The 19,237-nt window shown below is 35.6% G+C and overlaps 3 protein-coding genes and 1 pseudogene across 3 annotated transcripts; 2 read left to right on the top strand and 2 right to left on the bottom strand.

The window, feature by feature from the left end:
* Positions 1-87: 87 nt before the first annotated feature.
* On the bottom strand, positions 88-2,516 carry LOC140974626 (uncharacterized; annotated as a pseudogene).
* Positions 2,517-5,122: 2,606 nt separating this feature from the next.
* On the top strand, positions 5,123-6,069 carry LOC140972859 (uncharacterized protein At3g17950-like). The gene is made up of 2 exons (XM_073435318.1): positions 5,123-5,326; positions 5,411-6,069. Exons 1-2 carry the CDS (start codon positions 5,243-5,245, stop codon positions 5,882-5,884), a joined length of 558 nt encoding a protein of 185 aa, XP_073291419.1. The 5' UTR covers positions 5,123-5,242; the 3' UTR covers positions 5,885-6,069.
* Positions 6,070-6,209: 140 nt separating this feature from the next.
* LOC140972860 (surfeit locus protein 1-like) lies at positions 6,210-8,810 on the bottom strand. The gene is made up of 3 exons (XM_073435319.1): positions 8,303-8,810; positions 7,639-7,877; positions 6,210-6,872 (listed from the first exon to the last, which is right to left on the bottom strand). Exons 1-3 carry the CDS (start codon positions 8,486-8,488, stop codon positions 6,722-6,724), a joined length of 576 nt encoding a protein of 191 aa, XP_073291420.1. The 5' UTR covers positions 8,489-8,810; the 3' UTR covers positions 6,210-6,721.
* An 846-nt stretch (positions 8,811-9,656) lies between these two features.
* LOC140972858 (lysine-specific demethylase REF6-like) lies at positions 9,657-18,418 on the top strand. Its single transcript, XM_073435316.1, has 7 exons — positions 9,657-10,834; positions 12,622-12,700; positions 12,789-12,856; positions 12,977-13,127; positions 14,690-15,309; positions 15,615-16,271; positions 16,470-18,418. The coding sequence occupies exons 1-7, from the start codon at positions 9,994-9,996 to the stop codon at positions 18,080-18,082; spliced, it is 4,029 nt and encodes a 1,342-aa protein (XP_073291417.1). The 5' UTR covers positions 9,657-9,993; the 3' UTR covers positions 18,083-18,418.
* The last annotated feature ends 819 nt before the right edge of the window (positions 18,419-19,237 follow it).

Raw genomic sequence — 19,237 nt, 5'->3', positions numbered from 1 at the left:
ATTATATGAGTTATTGCCATTTAAAAGATTATACCCAGAATCGAAATTCAAGAATCAGAGAAACAATGATATTGAATCACGCAAAAGCTCATCCAGGAACAAAATGAAGGAAATTCAATTTTTTTTTATATAGAAAATATGCAGTTTCGGATGTTCATTGATGACTCTTAACATAGCTCCAGTCCTACTTATTCTCATCAAAGACTAGTGTTTAGCTAAAAGAGTCTACCCTTACTCGAGCGAGAACTCGAACAACATGCTGTGCTCGTATTTCTCGCGTGGGTGAACAACCACCGAGGGGAAGTTTGGTTGGTTGATGGCATTCGGAAATCCTTGTGTTTCGAGACACACAGCACCATGTTTATTATACACTGCACCACCTTTGCCAGTGAGTCCATTAACATAATTTGCAGTGTAAAATTGCATACCAGGAGCATTTGTCCACAAATTTAGAGTCCTCAAGCTAATGGGATCCTTCAGTTTTGCAGCATACTTCAATCCTGATTTCTCGTCTCCACAGTCAAGGACATAGTTATGGTCGTATCCCAACCTCGTGGATACGGATACCGATCTTATTTTCAGCCGTGAAGTCAAATGGAGTGCCTTTGACCGGCATGATCTCCCCGGTTGGAATAGTGTGTTGATCCGTGGGAGTAAGATGATTCGCAAAGATTTGTATGGTGTGATCAAGAACGTTACTGGAATTGTGACCTGCCAGATTCCAATAGGTGTGCTGAGCCAAATTGATTAGTGTTGGCTTGTTTTCCCGCACGGCTTCCATGTCGAGTCTCAGTGTAGTCTTGGAAGTAAGTGTGTAGGTTGCAGTGAGAGAAACATCACCTGGATAGCCTGCAATAAAAATAAACAAAAGAAATGGCAGTATACACATTAGTTCTGCGAGTGTGAGCAAAACAAAATACAGAAGGCTACCTTCCTCTCCATCCCAACTCTTGTATTTGAAGGTAATTGATGAATTATGACCCTGCTTATGCTCCACGACATCCCAAATAACCTTGTCATATCCCTTGTGCCCACCTTCAAAAGATTGTACGAAAACGGTGTTAGAAAATTGGAAATTTTGAGGAAAAATACATCATGTGGTCTTCTAGATACAGATTTGTCTTGTCATTCCAAAAAATAATAGATGCTGCCTCAGCTGCTATGAAAACACAATGCACTTCCTTCCTCTTAGCTTTATTATCATCATATAATCTCTACCATACAACCATGCTGTGCTATACCCACTAGCACCAAATAAAGACCAGCAAGCAAACATAAAAGACAGCAATACAAATGAAACTGTAAACTAACTGGTCTATCATACATCCAAGTGAAACTGTGAAAAAAATGTTTTTTAATTAAATTTGTGAATTCTCGCTTAATGTTTAATCTTATTCAATAAGCTAAAAGGCACGTACCAGCATGGTGAACTTTTACACAAGTTTTCTCTCTTCACAATAACATCTCCAATCAATCTGATATCAGACAAGCAAACAGACGAGATCTGAAAACGGTAAGGAAGACTGCTTATCAGGAATAACAATTTTTTCTTTATTTTTATGGGTAAGAATCAATTTTCCATATGTGAGACAAATAGGGCTCAACTATATAATTAAGTAAGCAAAACAACACTCAAGTTATATAAAATTCTTCTTCAGCTACACTTCATTCACTCATGAAGAAATAAAAAATATTTATCTTCCTTTAAATACCGATAGTTATAGTTTATATCCAGAGAATTTGATTCTGGAATTTATAAAGATATTTACTTTTCTAAAGATAACAACAAGGTGAGGCAGGTCAACCAAAAAAAAAAAAATCGATCAACAATCAACATCAACAAACACCCACAACCAAGAAACCTCGACTTCACAAGACATATCATCGATATTTAAGGTGCATGCTCAAGGCAAGACAATTGCTTTATTGAAACGATGTCAAATGCACTAACATATAATGCCTTATAATCTAGATATGCAATAATAAAATAAAATTGAAAAAAGGGTTTCACATCAGTTGCTCGCAAACTATAGAACAATGAAACAATTATTATAATTGTACAACCAAATATCAGGAGCTACTATATTGAATATCACAATAAATTTACAATCCCTGCAGCTAAGTCAAGTTGGTCTCCGCTGGTTTTTGTCCTGCAATGTCCAATTAACATGAATGTGTACATGGCGGATATTATTTCCGGAGATATATTTTCCGGCTTTCGGTTTACAAGTACAAGGGTGTGCTAAAATGTAGAACAATGATTTAGGCCAACTTGTCATCGCTCGCTTCTAGGCTACCACATTTAATAACATACATGCATTTGAAGCAGAATCACGAGAATACAAAAATTAATTCGACATACCATGGACACTGTTTGGAGGTTTGTTAACAGGTAATGAGTACTCAACACCGTTTAGAGTAAACTTCCCAGCTTTGATCCTGTTTGCCACTCGACCCACCATGCAACCAAAGTAAGGAGAAGCCCCTTTCTGCACATAAACATGAAGGGGGGAATACCATATTCAGAAAAGTAAATTAACAAACTCATAAGAATTTATGCCCCAACAGAGAAAGAACAACAATGAGTACCTTTATTTACCCTCGACAACACGCCAAGATTCACTTTTTTTTTCACAAGAAAATAACAAGATCGAGACTAAAATCACGTGGGTTTTTTTTTTTTTTTTTTTTTNGCAATTGTTAAGTTCGTAGATCTTGGCCTCTGCCATTGACTTGATTCAAGACTTCCTTATTCCTGTTATTTATTTTCTTTGAACGTGATCGAGGGAAGAAATAGCGTCGGGAGAGACAAGTATACTGAGAGGACTCGGATTCAGTTGTGGGTGGCATTGACGCAAGAGTTGGCCAACGTAATCGGTGATCAGATTGTGTCCATATTTTTTTAAAAAAATTTTTATTACAGCGACATTTAAGACTTGTCCATTCTTCTTTATTCCCGAATTTATATTACATAATATTCTTGTATAAATTACATTAACATAAAAAATTTCCAAAATATTTTTTTGTGTTACGGATGATATAATAAATGTTTTTATTGAGATATGATTTTTAAATAGGTTTTATGATATCTATTTAATTAAATGAAGATAAAATATATTTGTTTGTAATCCCAATATTTTGGCTCATGGATGAATGACGAATAACACATGAGATAAAAGATAATAAATCTCATATAAAAAGTAATATTTTTATCATAAAAATTAATCTTTTTCACATAAGTTTACATATATTATAATATTTTTCACTCATATATAATAAACAATTTTATTTTAATACGTCTTTTTTTTTTATACATAAACTAGATGTTAGAAATATATGCTTATTTTAAACTTTTATTGTCCGATAGAAAATATGATGGTTAAAATTCTCTAAACCTATAAAAGATAATTAGTTTTGTCAGAATGAAGAAGTATCGATAGATTCTTGATTTTTATGAGTATATAATTAAAGAACATGTTATCAGAAAAAATAAATGAAGACGGTTTCATTTAAGATAAATATATAGGCAAAAGAGCGTGTAGAAAGTCTCGATTCAATTTCGTGAAACATATTTTCTATCTAATTTGACTGATAAAAAATATTTTTTTTATGTCAAAAATATTAATTTTTATTCTAAATATAAATTAAATCAATTAGCTTCACAAAAATACATACGTAAAATCGTCTATCAATAAATTTATTGGACACTACATGCTCAAGTACATTGGATCTAGAGCAATACCTTTGATGACATTTTCTGATTGAAGAGATCGTATATTAATTAATACATGTTAGCAATACAAGTGATTTATCAAGATGAACATTTTAATATGTGTGAAGAACAAAACCATTTTTATTTGAATAGACAATAAAAAAAATACTTTCTATTATTTTTTTAAGAAGTTGGAGAATAAATATCAAACTATGAATTTTAATTTTAAGCACATTAAAAAGTTAAAAGTTTTTTCCAAATATTATCAAAATATTTAAGAAATATATATATATCCAAACACACTGTTAATATTCAAATCAATATTTTAATAATCGTACCAGTAATCGAGCCGATTTACCTTAAAAAATAGTTTAACCGACTTACGGTCGGACCGGAAAATCGTTATATTATATAAAATAATATAATATAGTAAATAATATATTTTAAATTTTAAATATCTTAAATGCGTATATATATATATATAATAAAAAATATATTTATTCAAGTTTAAAATCTAAACAATACATATAATAAAATATAAATATATATTTTTTAAAAAGTAAAAAAAAAATCAAAATAAAAGTCTAATATTACTAAAATAATATTTTAATAAAATTCAAAATCGATTATATAACCAAAAAAATAATATTTTAAAATTTAGACATAAATTTTTTTTAAAAAAAATTAAAATACATGAATTGATCGGATCGATTTAGAAAACACTGCTTCCAACCAACTATAAAATTTGTTGGGATATCAATTGTGTACATCGAGTGGTCCATTTGCTTTCCATGCAACATTTCACAGAATTATTGTTCACCTTACTTAGGTGGAAAGTTTCATTTTCACTTTAGGTGTGTGGAGCCTTCTTCAATTTATAATTAATAATAATAATAATAATAATAATATAAATGAATTGTAAATTTTAACTTAAAAGATGTGCAAAAAATCTTATATATATGTATTTAATAGTAGGAGAAAAAAAATCCTTTTTCAAAAAATTATAAATACTTCAGACAAATAATAAATGGATAATGTATATCAGAAATACAACTATCGACTAGTACTGAAAAAATGATGATCAAAGCTGTTCATCTTACATTGAAATAAAAAATTTATTCTCTATTAAAAAGAAGTGCGTCGGTCTTTTTATCAACATTTTATGAAACGAGTTTATTGTAGAAGAAATTGGTGAAAAATCCTCAATCAAAATATTTCTTTGGGTTCATTCCCTACCCACAAAATTGTGGTACTATGTCATACAAAATGTGGTACACTTCATGTGGAAATGTAGTATTAAAAAAGTACTCAGTGACTGAACACAAAAAAAATCGACGGCTGGAGACTGAAGGCCAATTTCCCTATCTAATATAATTTAATCCACTAGTCAATTTCAAAATTATAAAATAAAATAATAATAATAAAAAACTTATTCTACGTTGGATTTCACTTGGTAGCCATGATATAGTTGTTGCTTCCTCCATTTCTACCGACAAAACACCATTTCCACACACACAGAGTGACGCACTGATGTTAGATCCGGCGAATGATATGGTGCCACCACCCTCCTCCCCCTCCGCTTCTTCGCTGTCTTCTTCTGATCTCGACACCGAGGTAGAAATATTGTTCACCCTTTTGATCTTTCCAGTAAAATCCCGCAAATTATTTCTTGAAAATGAAAGGTGTGTTTTTTTGCAGTCAACAGGATCATTCTTCCATGATGGAAGTACCACACTGGGCACCCTTATGGGCGTGACCCTCCAGGCCATCACCTTCAGGGCCGCGTCCCAGCGGGAGAATCCTCTCTCCGCGGCGACTGTAGGCCGGAGGAGCAGGAAACCGGAGAAAGTCAGGGGAGGGGTTATGGCGCGGAAGAGGCGGAGGTGGTGGATGTTGTGTGGGGAAGAGGGTGACGCCGCCAGAAGGGCGTCTTTGGGAGAGTATCTGGAAGTGGAGAGGAGGTTTGGAGAGTCGGGCAGTGCAGCGGTGGAGCTGGAAGAAGGGATTGTTCTAGGACAGCCACGTAATGGGCGGGCTTTGTTTGCTGAGGGGAGGGTCCTACCCCCGGCGGAATTCGTGGAAGAGTCGCCGCAGACTCCGCCGTCGGGGGTATGTAGATTCTCGGCGTTGGTGGCGGTGGATCGGTGGTGCAGTCTGTGCAGCGTGTTTTAGGATAATGATCAGTGGGCTATCATCTTTTTGCCCGTCTTTTTTTTTCAACATTTACTCCATTTTCTTTTCATTCTTTTTATTTGATCTTTAACTTTTGAGAGAAATATTTTTTCTCATCTTGACTTGACATGCATTACCCTTACCAAACATCGGAGAATATTTGAATCTGCTCATACTTTTTTCTAGGGGTGGTTATGCTTTGTAGACTTTTTTCACATTGTGCCTAATGCAATTAACCCATATTTTCGTGTAGTTTGCGACAAATCATGGGAATAAAATGGAAGCCAAGAATACATGGAGGTGGTAGGAAAATTTAGGATTTTAATGAGAAAAATACTAAGAGAGAGTCAAATCAAGCTCATTTGATAAAAGATGTATCGAGTACAAAAGGGTGCAAATTTGAGTGAATGACCAACAAAAGGGCAACAGAATGATACATACCAAATTAATGTATAATTAAGATGATCTTGTGTCATAACTGAGCTACGACTAAGCGCATTGGCATGCTTTGGAACAGGGTACGGGCTGATTGCTTTGATATTGTCATTGATAGCTTCCATATAGAGTGCTTTCTCAGAAAGCCCACAAGCTCGAGCAATTGCTGGAACATCAACATAAAGCCACTGAGAGGTACCAGGATCATTTGGTGTCACAAATATACTTGGCTTCTCACTACCACGTATAAGTTATAACACTAAGGACTTCTACAGAGACGACAGATGCATCATGCTCTTGTCGGCTTTAATACATTGTAATTTTATTTCATAGTTAAGTCATCCATTAAAACTCGTCAAAACACAAAGAAACAAAATTTGCAACCTCAAGTTTTTTGGTTTGTTAGACCAAAACTGCCACCGAGAAATTTTTGCAATGTCGAGTTGGGGTGGATGAATTACTTGACAGCCTATCATCCTCTGAAACATCTAACGCCTTGTCTCTCCAACTACGCGGCACCCACCCTCTATTGACTAGCACAGGTGATTGCAGACTGCAAGAAATTCAAGGATATTTTCAAGAAACTTACCTGTATTCTCAAGAAACCATGAAAATAATTGACAATGTATATTGGATACATCAAACAAACTTTGGATAATATATAATGAATACAGTAGAAATCAAGGATTGCCACTATCATAGTCATAAGAACAAAAAGGAAATCTTTAGTGATAACAGCACAGAACACTTGTGAACTAAAAAAATATTGCCCCTTATCATCGGAATGCATGGTAATATGGAACTGTTTTTTAATGTTTTCAGAAAACATTACGAGAAAATGCGTTTTGGAATATATGCTTGATTTTAACTTCTAAATGAGATTTTTTTTATTGCAGATGTCACGCCATGAAAAAATGTATTGTTTTGGTGATGTCACACTCTCGTATATCAAGCTAATTTATAGGTTTATGGGGTATTTTAGAGTCTTAAATATGAAATATTGAGTTAAAAGTCAAAGCATAACGGTAAAGTATTTTTGAGTGATGACTAGTTGAATTACAAAAGAACTATTGTGTTAGTAGGAGAAAGAAAAAGCTTTATGCAAACACATGCAAACATTGTCAAGATGTTTTAAATGTTCACTAAAAATTTTGTCCAGCAAACAGATCATGGTTTGGAGACCAAATTCTGCATCTCAATGCAAATCTTCTTTTAAAACTTACATTACTTAACATAATTAAATAGCAAAGCTGGAAGGTGGGCAACATCGGATAATATTTATTGGCTTGCTTATTTGAATATTCTCTCCAACATTTTGCCTTTCAAGATCACCAAGAACCGGAATGAGGGGTGTTATAAGGTAGTATCCGTTTTCAGTGAGTCTAGAAATACTCCTTGAACTTGGACCAACATATACTGACTTCTTGTCATCAAAAGCTCCTCTACACTGTATTCTCCTGAACTCCAAAGAATCAGGGTTGCCCATGGAAGACGAAATTTGATTGCCTTTAAGTGGTTCAATTCCAAGTCTACTTTGCCGAAACTCTAGCATTTTTATCTGTACATACAAAACAAGAGGGAGTGGGAGGGACCAGATTTCAACCAAGGCCCAGATCCATTTGAGTTATGTAGTTATTATTTATTTTTCCTTAAAAATCCAAATGCAACGAAATTTGTCGTTTTCATCAAAATCAACAGACAGTTTGGTTAGGTTGCACGATGATTGTCAAATAACTACGTGACAAAGTGATCCTAAGTAATGAGCAATAACAGTTCACTATTCTCACAATTTTGTGCGTTAACTAAAAAATAATCACAGTTTGCAGTTTGTTACTACCACTCCCAAATATCTTCCAAATTGGCCAATATTTTAAAACAGCAGAAAACATGCTCATTCAGTGAAAACAATCCAACACTTCTGTGGAACATATATCCGCAGGTAAGATAGCACGATCCAGAAATGAAAAAGAAACAAAAGCTAACTTTTCTTGTCTTCTGAAGATCTGCCAAGTGCCAAGGCCAAAAGTAATGGCACCTGGTATAAAAAGGAGTAGCTTCGACCATGTTGACCTTCCTCTTTTCTCTGCAAATCCATAAATCAATGAACACCGTTGCAGAACAGGAGATCATTTCCCGTCCCATAATAAAAAAAAGAACCAATTTTCTCATGATATCAACCACTCCCCAAAAAACCCATAAACCCCAGATGCAAAAAAAGGAAAAATATCGAATCTTAGGTGGAATATCATGATTCAACGTTGCTCTACATCAGGCACAGAAATAGCTGGGGCGGAAGTGGAATACAAGGATAGTTGTGGTGCCCACTTGAGTTTGACTGCGGGACGCAACCGCCGCCGGAGATTCTTTTCTATGAAAGGTGCTGGCATAGCGGAGATGGTGACGATGACATCCGGAACGTCTTCGTTCTTTTTGGGCACTAGAAGAACGCTGGATCAGTTCAGCTGGTTGAGGTTTGGCGTGTAACTGGACACAGGGTTTCATGATTTTTTAAAATGGAAAAAATAAGAATAAATATATAAAATTAAAAATCCAATAAAATATTTATAATTATTTATTTTTTTTCTCAAATATTTCATTTTTATAAATAAAAAAATATTTTCCATCTTTTTCTTAAAAGAAATTTTTATTTATTTCTTTTATTTATTTTACGATAGCATGTCTCGCATATTAAAAAAAAACTTTTTAACCACTCTACATATTATAGGCAAAAACTTGTATGAGACGGTCTCACAGGTCGTATTTTGTGCTGATATCTTATTTGGGTAATCCATGAACAAATATTATTTTTTTATGTTAAGAGTGTCTCTTATTTGGTCATTCATAAAAAAATATTACTTTTTATGCTAAGAGTATTACTTTTTATTGTGAATATCGGTAGGTTTGACCCGTCTCACATATAAAGATTCGTGAGACCATCTCACAAAAGACCTACTCCACATTACATGTACCAAAAGGATTGGATGTATAATATATATATGTAATAAAAAATTTATTTAATTTACTAAAAAGTCAAATAAACATGAATTTTCTAAAAAAAAAAATATATAATGCTGAAATTTGAAGATAATTTCGATGACTCATAATTCATCTGATAATAACATAAATTTAAACGAAATTTCGAACTCGAACTCAATTATTTAAGATTTTTTGAAAATAAACGAATATTCAGAAAAGTTCAAACTTACAAGTTAAAAATTAACTTTTTAGAATTTTAGTAAAAAAAAAACACCAATAATAAAGAAATATAATGGCAGAACAGTAATTTTATCCAAAGTCACAGTCATTTGCCCAACCTTGAACTAAACCACCACTGCACAGTCCACACTCGCATCAACCTTTTCTCCTCTCCTCTGTTCGTTTCTCACCAAGAAACAGAGGAGAGACGAACAACACCCAAAAAAAATAATTATATATTACCCCGTTAAACCCAAAAAAATAGCAGAAAAATGTTAGAAAAGAGAGAAAGGGAATCTCAAAATCCATTCTTCGACTAATTTCAGCATTCTATACTTCTTAATGCTTCCCTTGTGAACCCCCCAGATCTCACATTTGGTGACATGCATATTCAAATTTTTGTGCACAGTTGTTTCTGTATCCTTATTGGTTCGTTGATATGATTTCGTAAGTTTATTAGTTGTTTGTTTTACTCACTAATGGCGGCTGAAGTGAACTGTGGTGCGAGTTTTGAGGTTCCTCCATGGTTAAAATCTATGCCGGTGGCGCCAGAGTATCACCCCACTTTAGCTGAGTTTCAAGATCCAATTGGGTACATTTTCAAGATTGAAAAAGAGGCCGCTAAATATGGTATTTGCAAAATTGTCCCCCCTGTGCCTGCAGGTTCCAAGAAAACTGTTATTGCTAATTTTAACAGGTCTCTTCTAGCTCGGGCAAAAGAGTTGAATCCAGGCTCTACTTTTACCACACGGCAACAGCAAATCGGGTTCTGCCCGAGGAAGCACCGCCCCGTGAAGAAATCGGTGTGGTTGAGTGGTGAGAAGTATACTCTGTCGGAGTTTGAGGCAAAGGCTAAGAGTTTTGAAAAGAGTTACTTGAAAAAGTATGCAAAAAAGGAGTTAAATGCATTGGAAACGGAGACCCTTTTTTGGAATGCCACTGTAGATAAGCCCTTCTCGGTGGAGTACGCAAATGACATGCCAGGATCGGCATTTGTGACAAGGAGGAGCAATGTCAAGAAGAGTGAGGGTGTGGTGACTGTGGGAGAGAGCGATTGGAACATGAGGGGAGTGTCCAGGGTGAGTGTGTCTTTATTGAGGTTCATGAAGGAGGAGATTCCGGGAGTGACTTCGCCTATGGTTTATGTTGCAATGATGTTTAGCTGGTTTGCGTGGCATGTAGAGGATCATGATTTTCATAGTTTGAATTATTTACATATGGGTGCCGGAAAGACATGGTATGGTGTGCCACATGAGGCAGCTTTTGCTTTTGAGGAAGTGATCAGGGAACATGGTTACGGTGGAGAAATCAATCCACTTGGTAAGTTTATAGTTGACTCATAAAAATTGAGATTAATGTGAATATCAGATTTTTTGAAGAAAATTTGCGTGCCATTTTTTTATTGAGATGCTCTGTTTTACATTGTTGTGAGCTCATGGAGGATTTCCGATTTTCAAAATCCCCTTTTTAGAATCTTAAATGATTGTTGAATTGAGCAGCGAAGCCTTTCTCGAGCTGAATTTCATTCAAATGTCCAAACCGTGTTTCCATATCTATTTTAGTGCTGGTAACTGCTGCATCATCCCCCACAACCTATGATTGATAAATATGCTTACTAATTATTTGTTAGTTCTGAAGCTGTGTTGGAAAAGATGTTAAATATTAGTTTATGGCTGAAAATAGAAAGTAGTTTTCTTTTTGGCCTTTACTTTGGAAGTGATTCCCCTCGTTTGACTGGCAATAGATAACTTCAATATCATAAGTTTCTGTTCTTTCGGCAACATATATCCATTTTTAACATATTATCATGAATGAGGACAATTGATTGACTCCTTAGTTAATCTATTGATCAAAGTGGTGCTTACACAGAATTGTGATTTCGGTACTGGAATAAGCTGTCTATGGCTTCCAACATCTCCAACAATTATAATCGATCCTCTTGTGAGTTCTGGACTGCTAGGGGCCTGGAAGACAATTAAAGGCCCAAGATAAGATTTGTTTACACTAGGAGGCCCATTTAGGAAGTATCACGTGGGAAGAGGGAATAAGAGAGAGTGAGGGAGGGGAGTTAGTTATTCATTCCGTTAATTTGTTATGCTGGTTCCTGGATTCAAATAACAACTCCAAACAGAAGACAAGAATGAAGAACAAAGGTAAATTCAAGAACTGAAATATAGAAATAATATTGATAGTGTTTTCCCAGAGAAGATCTGGTAATTATTGTTAGGGGCCTGGAAGATAATCTATGGCCCAAGATAAGATTTGTTTACACTAGGAGGCCCATTTAGGAAGTACCGAAGTATCACGTGGGAAGGGGGAATAAGAGAGTGAGGGAGAGGAGTTGGTTATTCATTCCGTTCATTTGTTATTCTGTTTTGTCTTTGGGAAAACACTATCAGTATTATTTCTATATTTCAGTTCTTGAACTTACCTTTGTTCTTCATTCTTGTCTTCTGTTTGGAGTTGTTATTTGAAACCAGGAACCGGCATAACATGGACTCATCAGATTGAAGGACGTATCGAGGAGATTTTGTATTTGTAACCAAAATGAACATGTATCAAGCAAAATACAGAAATGGATGTTTACTGCTTGTGCATTTTGGTGCTATTTACTGTTTGAAAACCTGATGTGTCAACCCTATCTCTAAAGGCCAAACCGTGTTACACACCATACAGTTTTTGCATGTCATGTTTAAAGCTGATGGATTCTGGAAACAGATATTCTTCAAGGAATATTTTGGAATGCTGATTTTGGTTTGTAGATTATTTCACATTTTAGATGGAATTTATTAGCCTTTTCATTTTACCCCTCCACAGTCCACACCACCCCCAAAGAAAGAAGATCCAAATTTAGGGGTTATTCTAGTTGTGAGGAACAACAAATGCTTCTTTGAGCGGGTTATAGATGAGATTTTATGTATATATGCACACGCACGCGCGATCACGCACACACACTCACAACTTGAGGCTCAACGGCTTCTGTTATATTCAGAGCGTTTTTTTGTGTGTGTGTATTTATTCATGACACTTCTCATTGTTTGGTTGCCCCTGAATTTTTGTCTTTATCTATTTAATGTGTATATTTATCATTATATCTTTTCATCCAGTGACATTTGCTACACTTGGTGAGAAGACAACAGTCATGTCTCCTGAAGTACTTCTTAATGCTGGTGTCCCATGCTGCAGGTGACACTTTGCTGCATTATCATGTCCCTATTTACTTTTGCTCTTCATCTGAACATGTAATCCTTACTTTTATACTATCTTGAGTTAGGTTGGTGCAAAATGCTGGAGAATTTGTCGTGACTTTTCCAAGAGCCTATCACTCTGGGTTCAGTCATGGTAAGACACGTACACTTTTCAATTTTGATATCTCAGAATTCAACTGTCAAGAGAAGTTGCATAAGATCTATATTCTTGAAATGTAAAATTATTCATTTTTACACAATACTGTCATTTTAGGATTTAATTGTGGAGAGGCAGCTAATATTGCTACTCCTGAATGGTTGAGGGTTGCTAAAGATGCCGCAATTCGAAGGGCATCAATCAATTGTCCTCCTATGGTCTCTCACTTCCAGTTACTGTATGATCTAGCACTTTCGTTATGTTCAAGGTTTGTTTTCTATCATGTCCTTTTGATTCGTATAAGGAAATAGCCAAATACAATTTTCCAGAAATAATTTTGTGTTAAAACCTGATTCATCTTAAGTGATAAGAGTTTAGCTACTTTCATGAATTGGAACTCTAAATTTGAACCTCATAAACCCGTGCATTTGCTCATCAATAAATTTGGATGAAAAAGAAGCCCTTATAATCTTAATCCCTTACTGCTGCACTCATTGATAAGACAGTCATTTGGGGTTTTTGAGTGTCGTGTTCTGCAAAATGCACCATTAATGCATTTTTTTTAACTCTCTCACTCCAAATTATGGTTATAAAAATCTTTCAAGAGGTGCACCTAGATGTAAGTCAAGGTGCAACCTCTCAACGAAGTGTGCGCCTCAAATTTACAGCACGAGCCTTGGTGCCCCTTAAAAGCTGAAAGCCTTTTATGCATGCCTTAAATGTAGTGATGATGCATTTCGAGTGAATTGCAAGGTATTGATTTTTCATTTGTGCTTGTATGCAAATGAATATTTATTTTGTTATCATTCAAGACTTCGTAACATCCATATTAGATAACACGTGGATGTTTTTTAGTTTGATAGAGTACGCTATCCCTTAGTATGCCTGCAGGACCGAACACTTGTAATGATAGAGTTCGCTCTCCGTCGTTACAGCCCTCCCAATTTTGCAACTCTTGTAGTTTTTTAAATTTTAATTTTGCATATGGAATACCTTAATGGTTTACAATCCTCTATATCAATATTATTTTTTTTTGCAAAACCAAAATTATATGTTTTATCTTCAGATTGCATTTGAAAATCCTCAATTTTCATTGTTAAAAAGATTTATGTTGTGTTCAAGATGTTGAATTAATAATATATATTTCAAATTCTAAAAAGCAACCTAATAGATTTATCTCTGTTCTCTCTTTATTTGATAGAGAATGCTTCATTTAATTTGGGATTTTTATGTTGAATGAGCTAGATGGACATTCTTCTAGTTGTGCTTACTTGAGATTTGCTTGAAATCAGTTTGCCATCATTGTTTTGCTTGGATGCTCTACATTTTTCCAATTCAGTTTTATCCTATTATTATCGTGCTAGAGTACAGTTCTATTCTATGTTCTCCCCTGGTGATTCCAATTATTATGCTCATCCTCTCGCTTGCTCCCCCACCAAAAAAAGTAACTAAACATACCTGGCCATAATGGACTCGCTTCTAAAACTGTCTTCTACTAATGCTGCTTCGACAGATTGTTGCACTACGACTTGGTTGTCAATAATGGAAACCATGTGCTCTAAGTCATCAGTAAAAGAATTGAAGCGAACATGCATTCTTACAATAATTGGTGTTTCATGTTTGAGTTGCTCTGTGTCTTCTTATTATTGTATGATATATGGCTTGTCCTGTCAGATACTTCAGCTAGTATCGTCCTTATAAAAATGTAGGGTCACTATTCTAGTATTCTTACAATAAGCAATTATAGTTATGTCGTTTGGTTTAAAGACATCTATTAAAATATGGCATGTGGATTATCTTTCTTCAGCATTTGTATTTATTTTGCTGTAGGGTACCAAAGAGCATTGCCATGAAACCACGGAGTTCTCGATTAAAGGAGAAAAACAAGGATGAAGGAGAAATATTGATCAAAGAGCTATTTTGCCGGGATATGATGCAGAATAACAATATCCTTCACATTCTTGGGAAAGGATCATCTATCGTCCTTCTTCCTCAAAATTCTCTGAATCTCATAACGTCCCCAAATTCACAAGATGGATTCCATTTTACAACAAAGTTTAGGTTCCCTGGATTATGCAGTCCTAATGTTGAGTCGAAAACTTCAAGCTGTAATGTTCATGATGATTTTACTCTAGACAGGATGCAGGTTAAAGAGAGGTTCTGTGATGTAAAGGAAACCCCTTTTTCTTTAGGTAATAGTAATGACATGCGTTATACGGAGCGTCCTGATTCCGATGTAAAGAAGGCTTCTCAATATGAGCAGGGATTGTTTACATGTGTCACTTGTGGAATTCTGTGTTTCACATGTGTTGCCATAGTTCAACCCACAAAGGCCACTGCTCAGTACCTGAAGTCAGCTGATTGTAGCATATTTAATGACTGGGGTATAGCTTGTAGCGACCACAATCCCATAAGTGATGCTGCAAACCCTCAAATGAATTCTTGTTCAGGTAATATAATAGGTTAAATTATTATAATACATAATTTATTTTATTTTTCAGTAAAAGTAATCGTGCAAATCTAATGTTTTGTCTCAATTTTTTCACTTGGTGTTGCATTGTCATGTGTTGTTTCTGTTTATGTGGATATGCAAGTGAAGTTCTATTTTGTGTGAACAATATTTATAACTTGGTGGAAAAACAAGACCATTATAAAATGGTGCCTATTTTGTTGATGATCCCAAACCAAATAATAGTGAGCGACTTTTGGCGACTATCTGTGGCCTATGTTGTGAGCTTCTTGTGTTCTTTTGTAGGGATGGTGCAGAAATATGGACTCCTTGATATCCCACCATATACTGGTAATCGAGTTCGAGCTTTGGATGATGAAAGCTTAGAAATGGATTCTAATAACGAAGCAAGTAATAAAGGCCCTTCTTCTCTTGGCCTATTGGCTTTGGCATATGGTAATTCCTCCGATTCCGAGGAGAATGAGGATGAAGAAGAGTTTCTTGCCAAAGCCAGGGGAACTGGAGAAAGCAGCTACTTGGACAGTGGACATGCTTGTGAGAATACCGATTCAAATATCAGTTGCGGAAAAGAAGTTTATTTGCACAATTCTGATTCCTACACAAATTTTGGCCTAGCTAGAGAAACATGCAATGAAACAAATCACCGAAGTTCTGACTCGGAAGTTCAAACCAGTGACTGTGCAGTGATGGACTCAAACTCATTAACTGACAGGTTTAGACATCAAAGAATACTTGACGTGCTAAATGGTAAACCTGTGGCCCATGAGAGCAAAGCAACAATGAGCACCGGTTTTGTATCAATAGAAACATCTTTATCCTTGTACCCTAGATCTGATGAGGACTCTTCTCGATTCCACGTATTCTGCCTTCATCATGCCATGGAAGTGGAAAAACAGCTTAATTCAATTGGTGGTGCCCATGTTTTCCTTGTCTGTCATCCTGGTGAGATTCTTTTGCATTCACAACTTTGAAGTACTCTTGACCTACCAAAATTTCCCTGTTCCTAAACTTGGTACCCCTATGTTTAATAAAATCAGAATTTCAAGATATTCACAGTGGACAATACTTTGTGTTTTAGAAACTACATTACTAGCTTCCAGCTAGATTTTTTTTTCATGAGCGTCTTTGTTGTTGTTGCAGACTATCCCAGATTAGAATCTCAAGCAAAAAAAGTTGCAGAAGAACTGGAAAACGACTACCTCTGGAATGAAATTCCATTCAGGGAGGCCAGTGAGGAGGACAAAGAGAGGATACAATTAGCTTTAGATAGTGAAAACGCCATACATGGAAATGGAGACTGGGCTGTGAAAATGGGCATAAACCTTTTCTACAGCGCGAATCTTTGTCGCTCCCCTCTCTACTGTAAACAGATGCCATACAACTCTGTTCTTTATAGTGCTTTTGGACGCAGAAGCCCAGTTAATGGTCCATCATCTAATAGTGAATTTGAAGGAAAGGGATCGGGCAGGCAGAGAAAGATAGTTGTTGCCGGAAAATGGTGCGGCAAAGTGTGGATGTCTAGTCAGGCTCATCCGCTGTTAGTTGACCAGAATTTAGAAGAAATGGAGCAGGAAAAGGGGATTACTGCCCTGGTAGATTGGCCTGATCTGAGATCCGAGAAGCTGTCGGACTGCTACCAAGCTGCTGAAACAACTTCTAAAACCAGCAAAAGCAGAGGAAAGAGGAAAAGCACGGATGAAAATAGCTCACATTTGAAAGCCATGACTCTTGAGGTGGAAAATGTGGATGAACCACCTCAAGATCATGCACTCAGTAAAAGCCGTAAGCAAGTTAAAAATAAGTGTGGGACTAAACTATTGAAGAAAGAGACTACCGAGGCCAAAAATTTGGATGAATCTGCTGAAGAATTTCCACTCAGCAACTGTTGGACTCAAATTAGGAGCAAGAGTAGAACCAAGCGAGTGGAGAAAGAGAGTTCTGAGGATGAAAAGTTTGATGAATCATTTGAAAACATTCCAATTGGCAACTTTTGTAAGCAAATTAAGAGCGAGCGTGGAATTAAAAGATTGAAGGAAGAGAGAAATAACTCCAAAAATTTGGATGAATCGCCACAAGAAATCCCACCAAGCATCTATTGCAAGCTAACTAAGAGTAATTTTGGAACGAGGCTAATGGTGACTCGTGAGCATAAGAAAAATCACGAGAACAGCGGGAAATGGTCTAACTTACTCATTGAAGATGAGGATGATGGTGGTCCCAGCACACGACTAAGGAAAAGAGCTGCAAAGACTCGTAAAGATATAGAGCCCAGATCGAGTAAACTGAAAATAGCAGTAAAGAAGCTGCGAAAAGATACAAATACAAAGAAACGTCCAACCATGAAATCTTCTGCCACTTCTCCTAACAAGGTAGCAAGAGCAAGAGATGAGGAAAACGAACATCTATGTGACGTAGAGGGGTGCACCATGAGTTTTGGATCGAAACACGAGCTGACCATGCACAAAAGAAACATCTGCCCAGTGAAGGGATGTGGGAAAAAGTTTTTTTCGCACAAGTATTTGGTGCAGCACCGACGTGTTCATCTCGATGACCGTCCTCTGAAATGTCCCTGGAAAGGCTGCAAGATGTCATTTAAGTGGGCATGGGCAAGGACCGAACACATTAGAGTTCACACAGGGGCTCGACCCTATATTTGCAACGAGTCAGGGTGTGGCCAGACTTTTCGGTTCGTGTCGGACTTCAGTCGCCACAAACGGAAGACAGGCCATAATCCAAAGAAAGCTAGAGGATGATCTTACAGAAGAATTTTTCTTAACATGGCTGATTAGCAATTTCAACTGACTCAAATTGATGTAGGTCTAGTAGATCAGTTAGCTTAATGTTGGAACTTTTCATCAGGGGTACAGATGATCATGGTTTGTTCATTGTTCGTTATTGGACAGAAAATTAACTCGAGAAATTGGTTAAACGTGAATGAGAGAATTGGGTGAAAAAAGCAGAAAATTAACATGCAAAAATTTGCCTATGTGAGATACTTGCTTTTGTAGTGTACTTTTGCATTCTTGTATTGGACCCAAATCTTATTAATGCTTTCAGTATTGGGGGGGTTTCATTGTCTAAGTTCGTGTACAATATTTTGATTTATTGAAAACATCAATAAGGGTTTGACAGTTATCTAATCATTCACTCAGTATATGACATGTGTACCGATTCATATATTATGGTTGAAAGAGTGATTATTATTTATCTACTCAGCATACATGTCATGTGATGTGGATAGTATGAACAATACCATAAGATTTGAGGAGGGATCCAAATGTAACGCATAAGTACTACTTTGCAATATATTTTCAACTTTGAAGATAATCTTTGTTTCTCAAAGACAATAATCATGGAACTATTTTTATGTAAATGGAAAGCCTTTTTTTTTTTTTTCTATTTTCATTTCACGACTTAATAAAGTTTGTTGCTTTCTTGGAATGGATCCATATAGTCAATCAATTTGATGTATATATATTATATTTCATGCTTTATTAGTTGCAATCTCTCTTCTAACATTCTTTAATATTTCCCATTAATCGATTAAATTTAAGAAACATATGCCATCATCAAATTCTATTAAACCTTTTTTTATTCTTGTTTTGTTCAATTTCATACTGTGTTTCAATCATTTTATGAAAAATTTATGCAAAATTGCTACAACGTTTGGTGAAACTAATGATTCATTCTAAAATACTTGTCTATAAGATTTTGTTAATCATATTAGTAACAGTTACATATTCAAAAAGAACTTATTGAAATTGAACTTAATGAAGACTTATCTTCAGTCAACGTCACAATATAGGCTAAATGTGTTAAATATGTTGTTGATTGACAAAATAAATGGTCCGACAAATTGATTATACAGATTTGATAAGAATATTTGTCTCTAAAAACAGTTAGACGAG

This window comes from Primulina huaijiensis, chromosome 3, assembly GCF_012295235.1.
Source record: "Primulina huaijiensis isolate GDHJ02 chromosome 3, ASM1229523v2, whole genome shotgun sequence".
Classification (NCBI taxonomy): Eukaryota; Viridiplantae; Streptophyta; class Magnoliopsida; order Lamiales; family Gesneriaceae; genus Primulina; species Primulina huaijiensis.
Note: the sequence above shows the minus strand (reverse complement) of the source record. Positions and strands in the feature narration are given on the sequence as shown.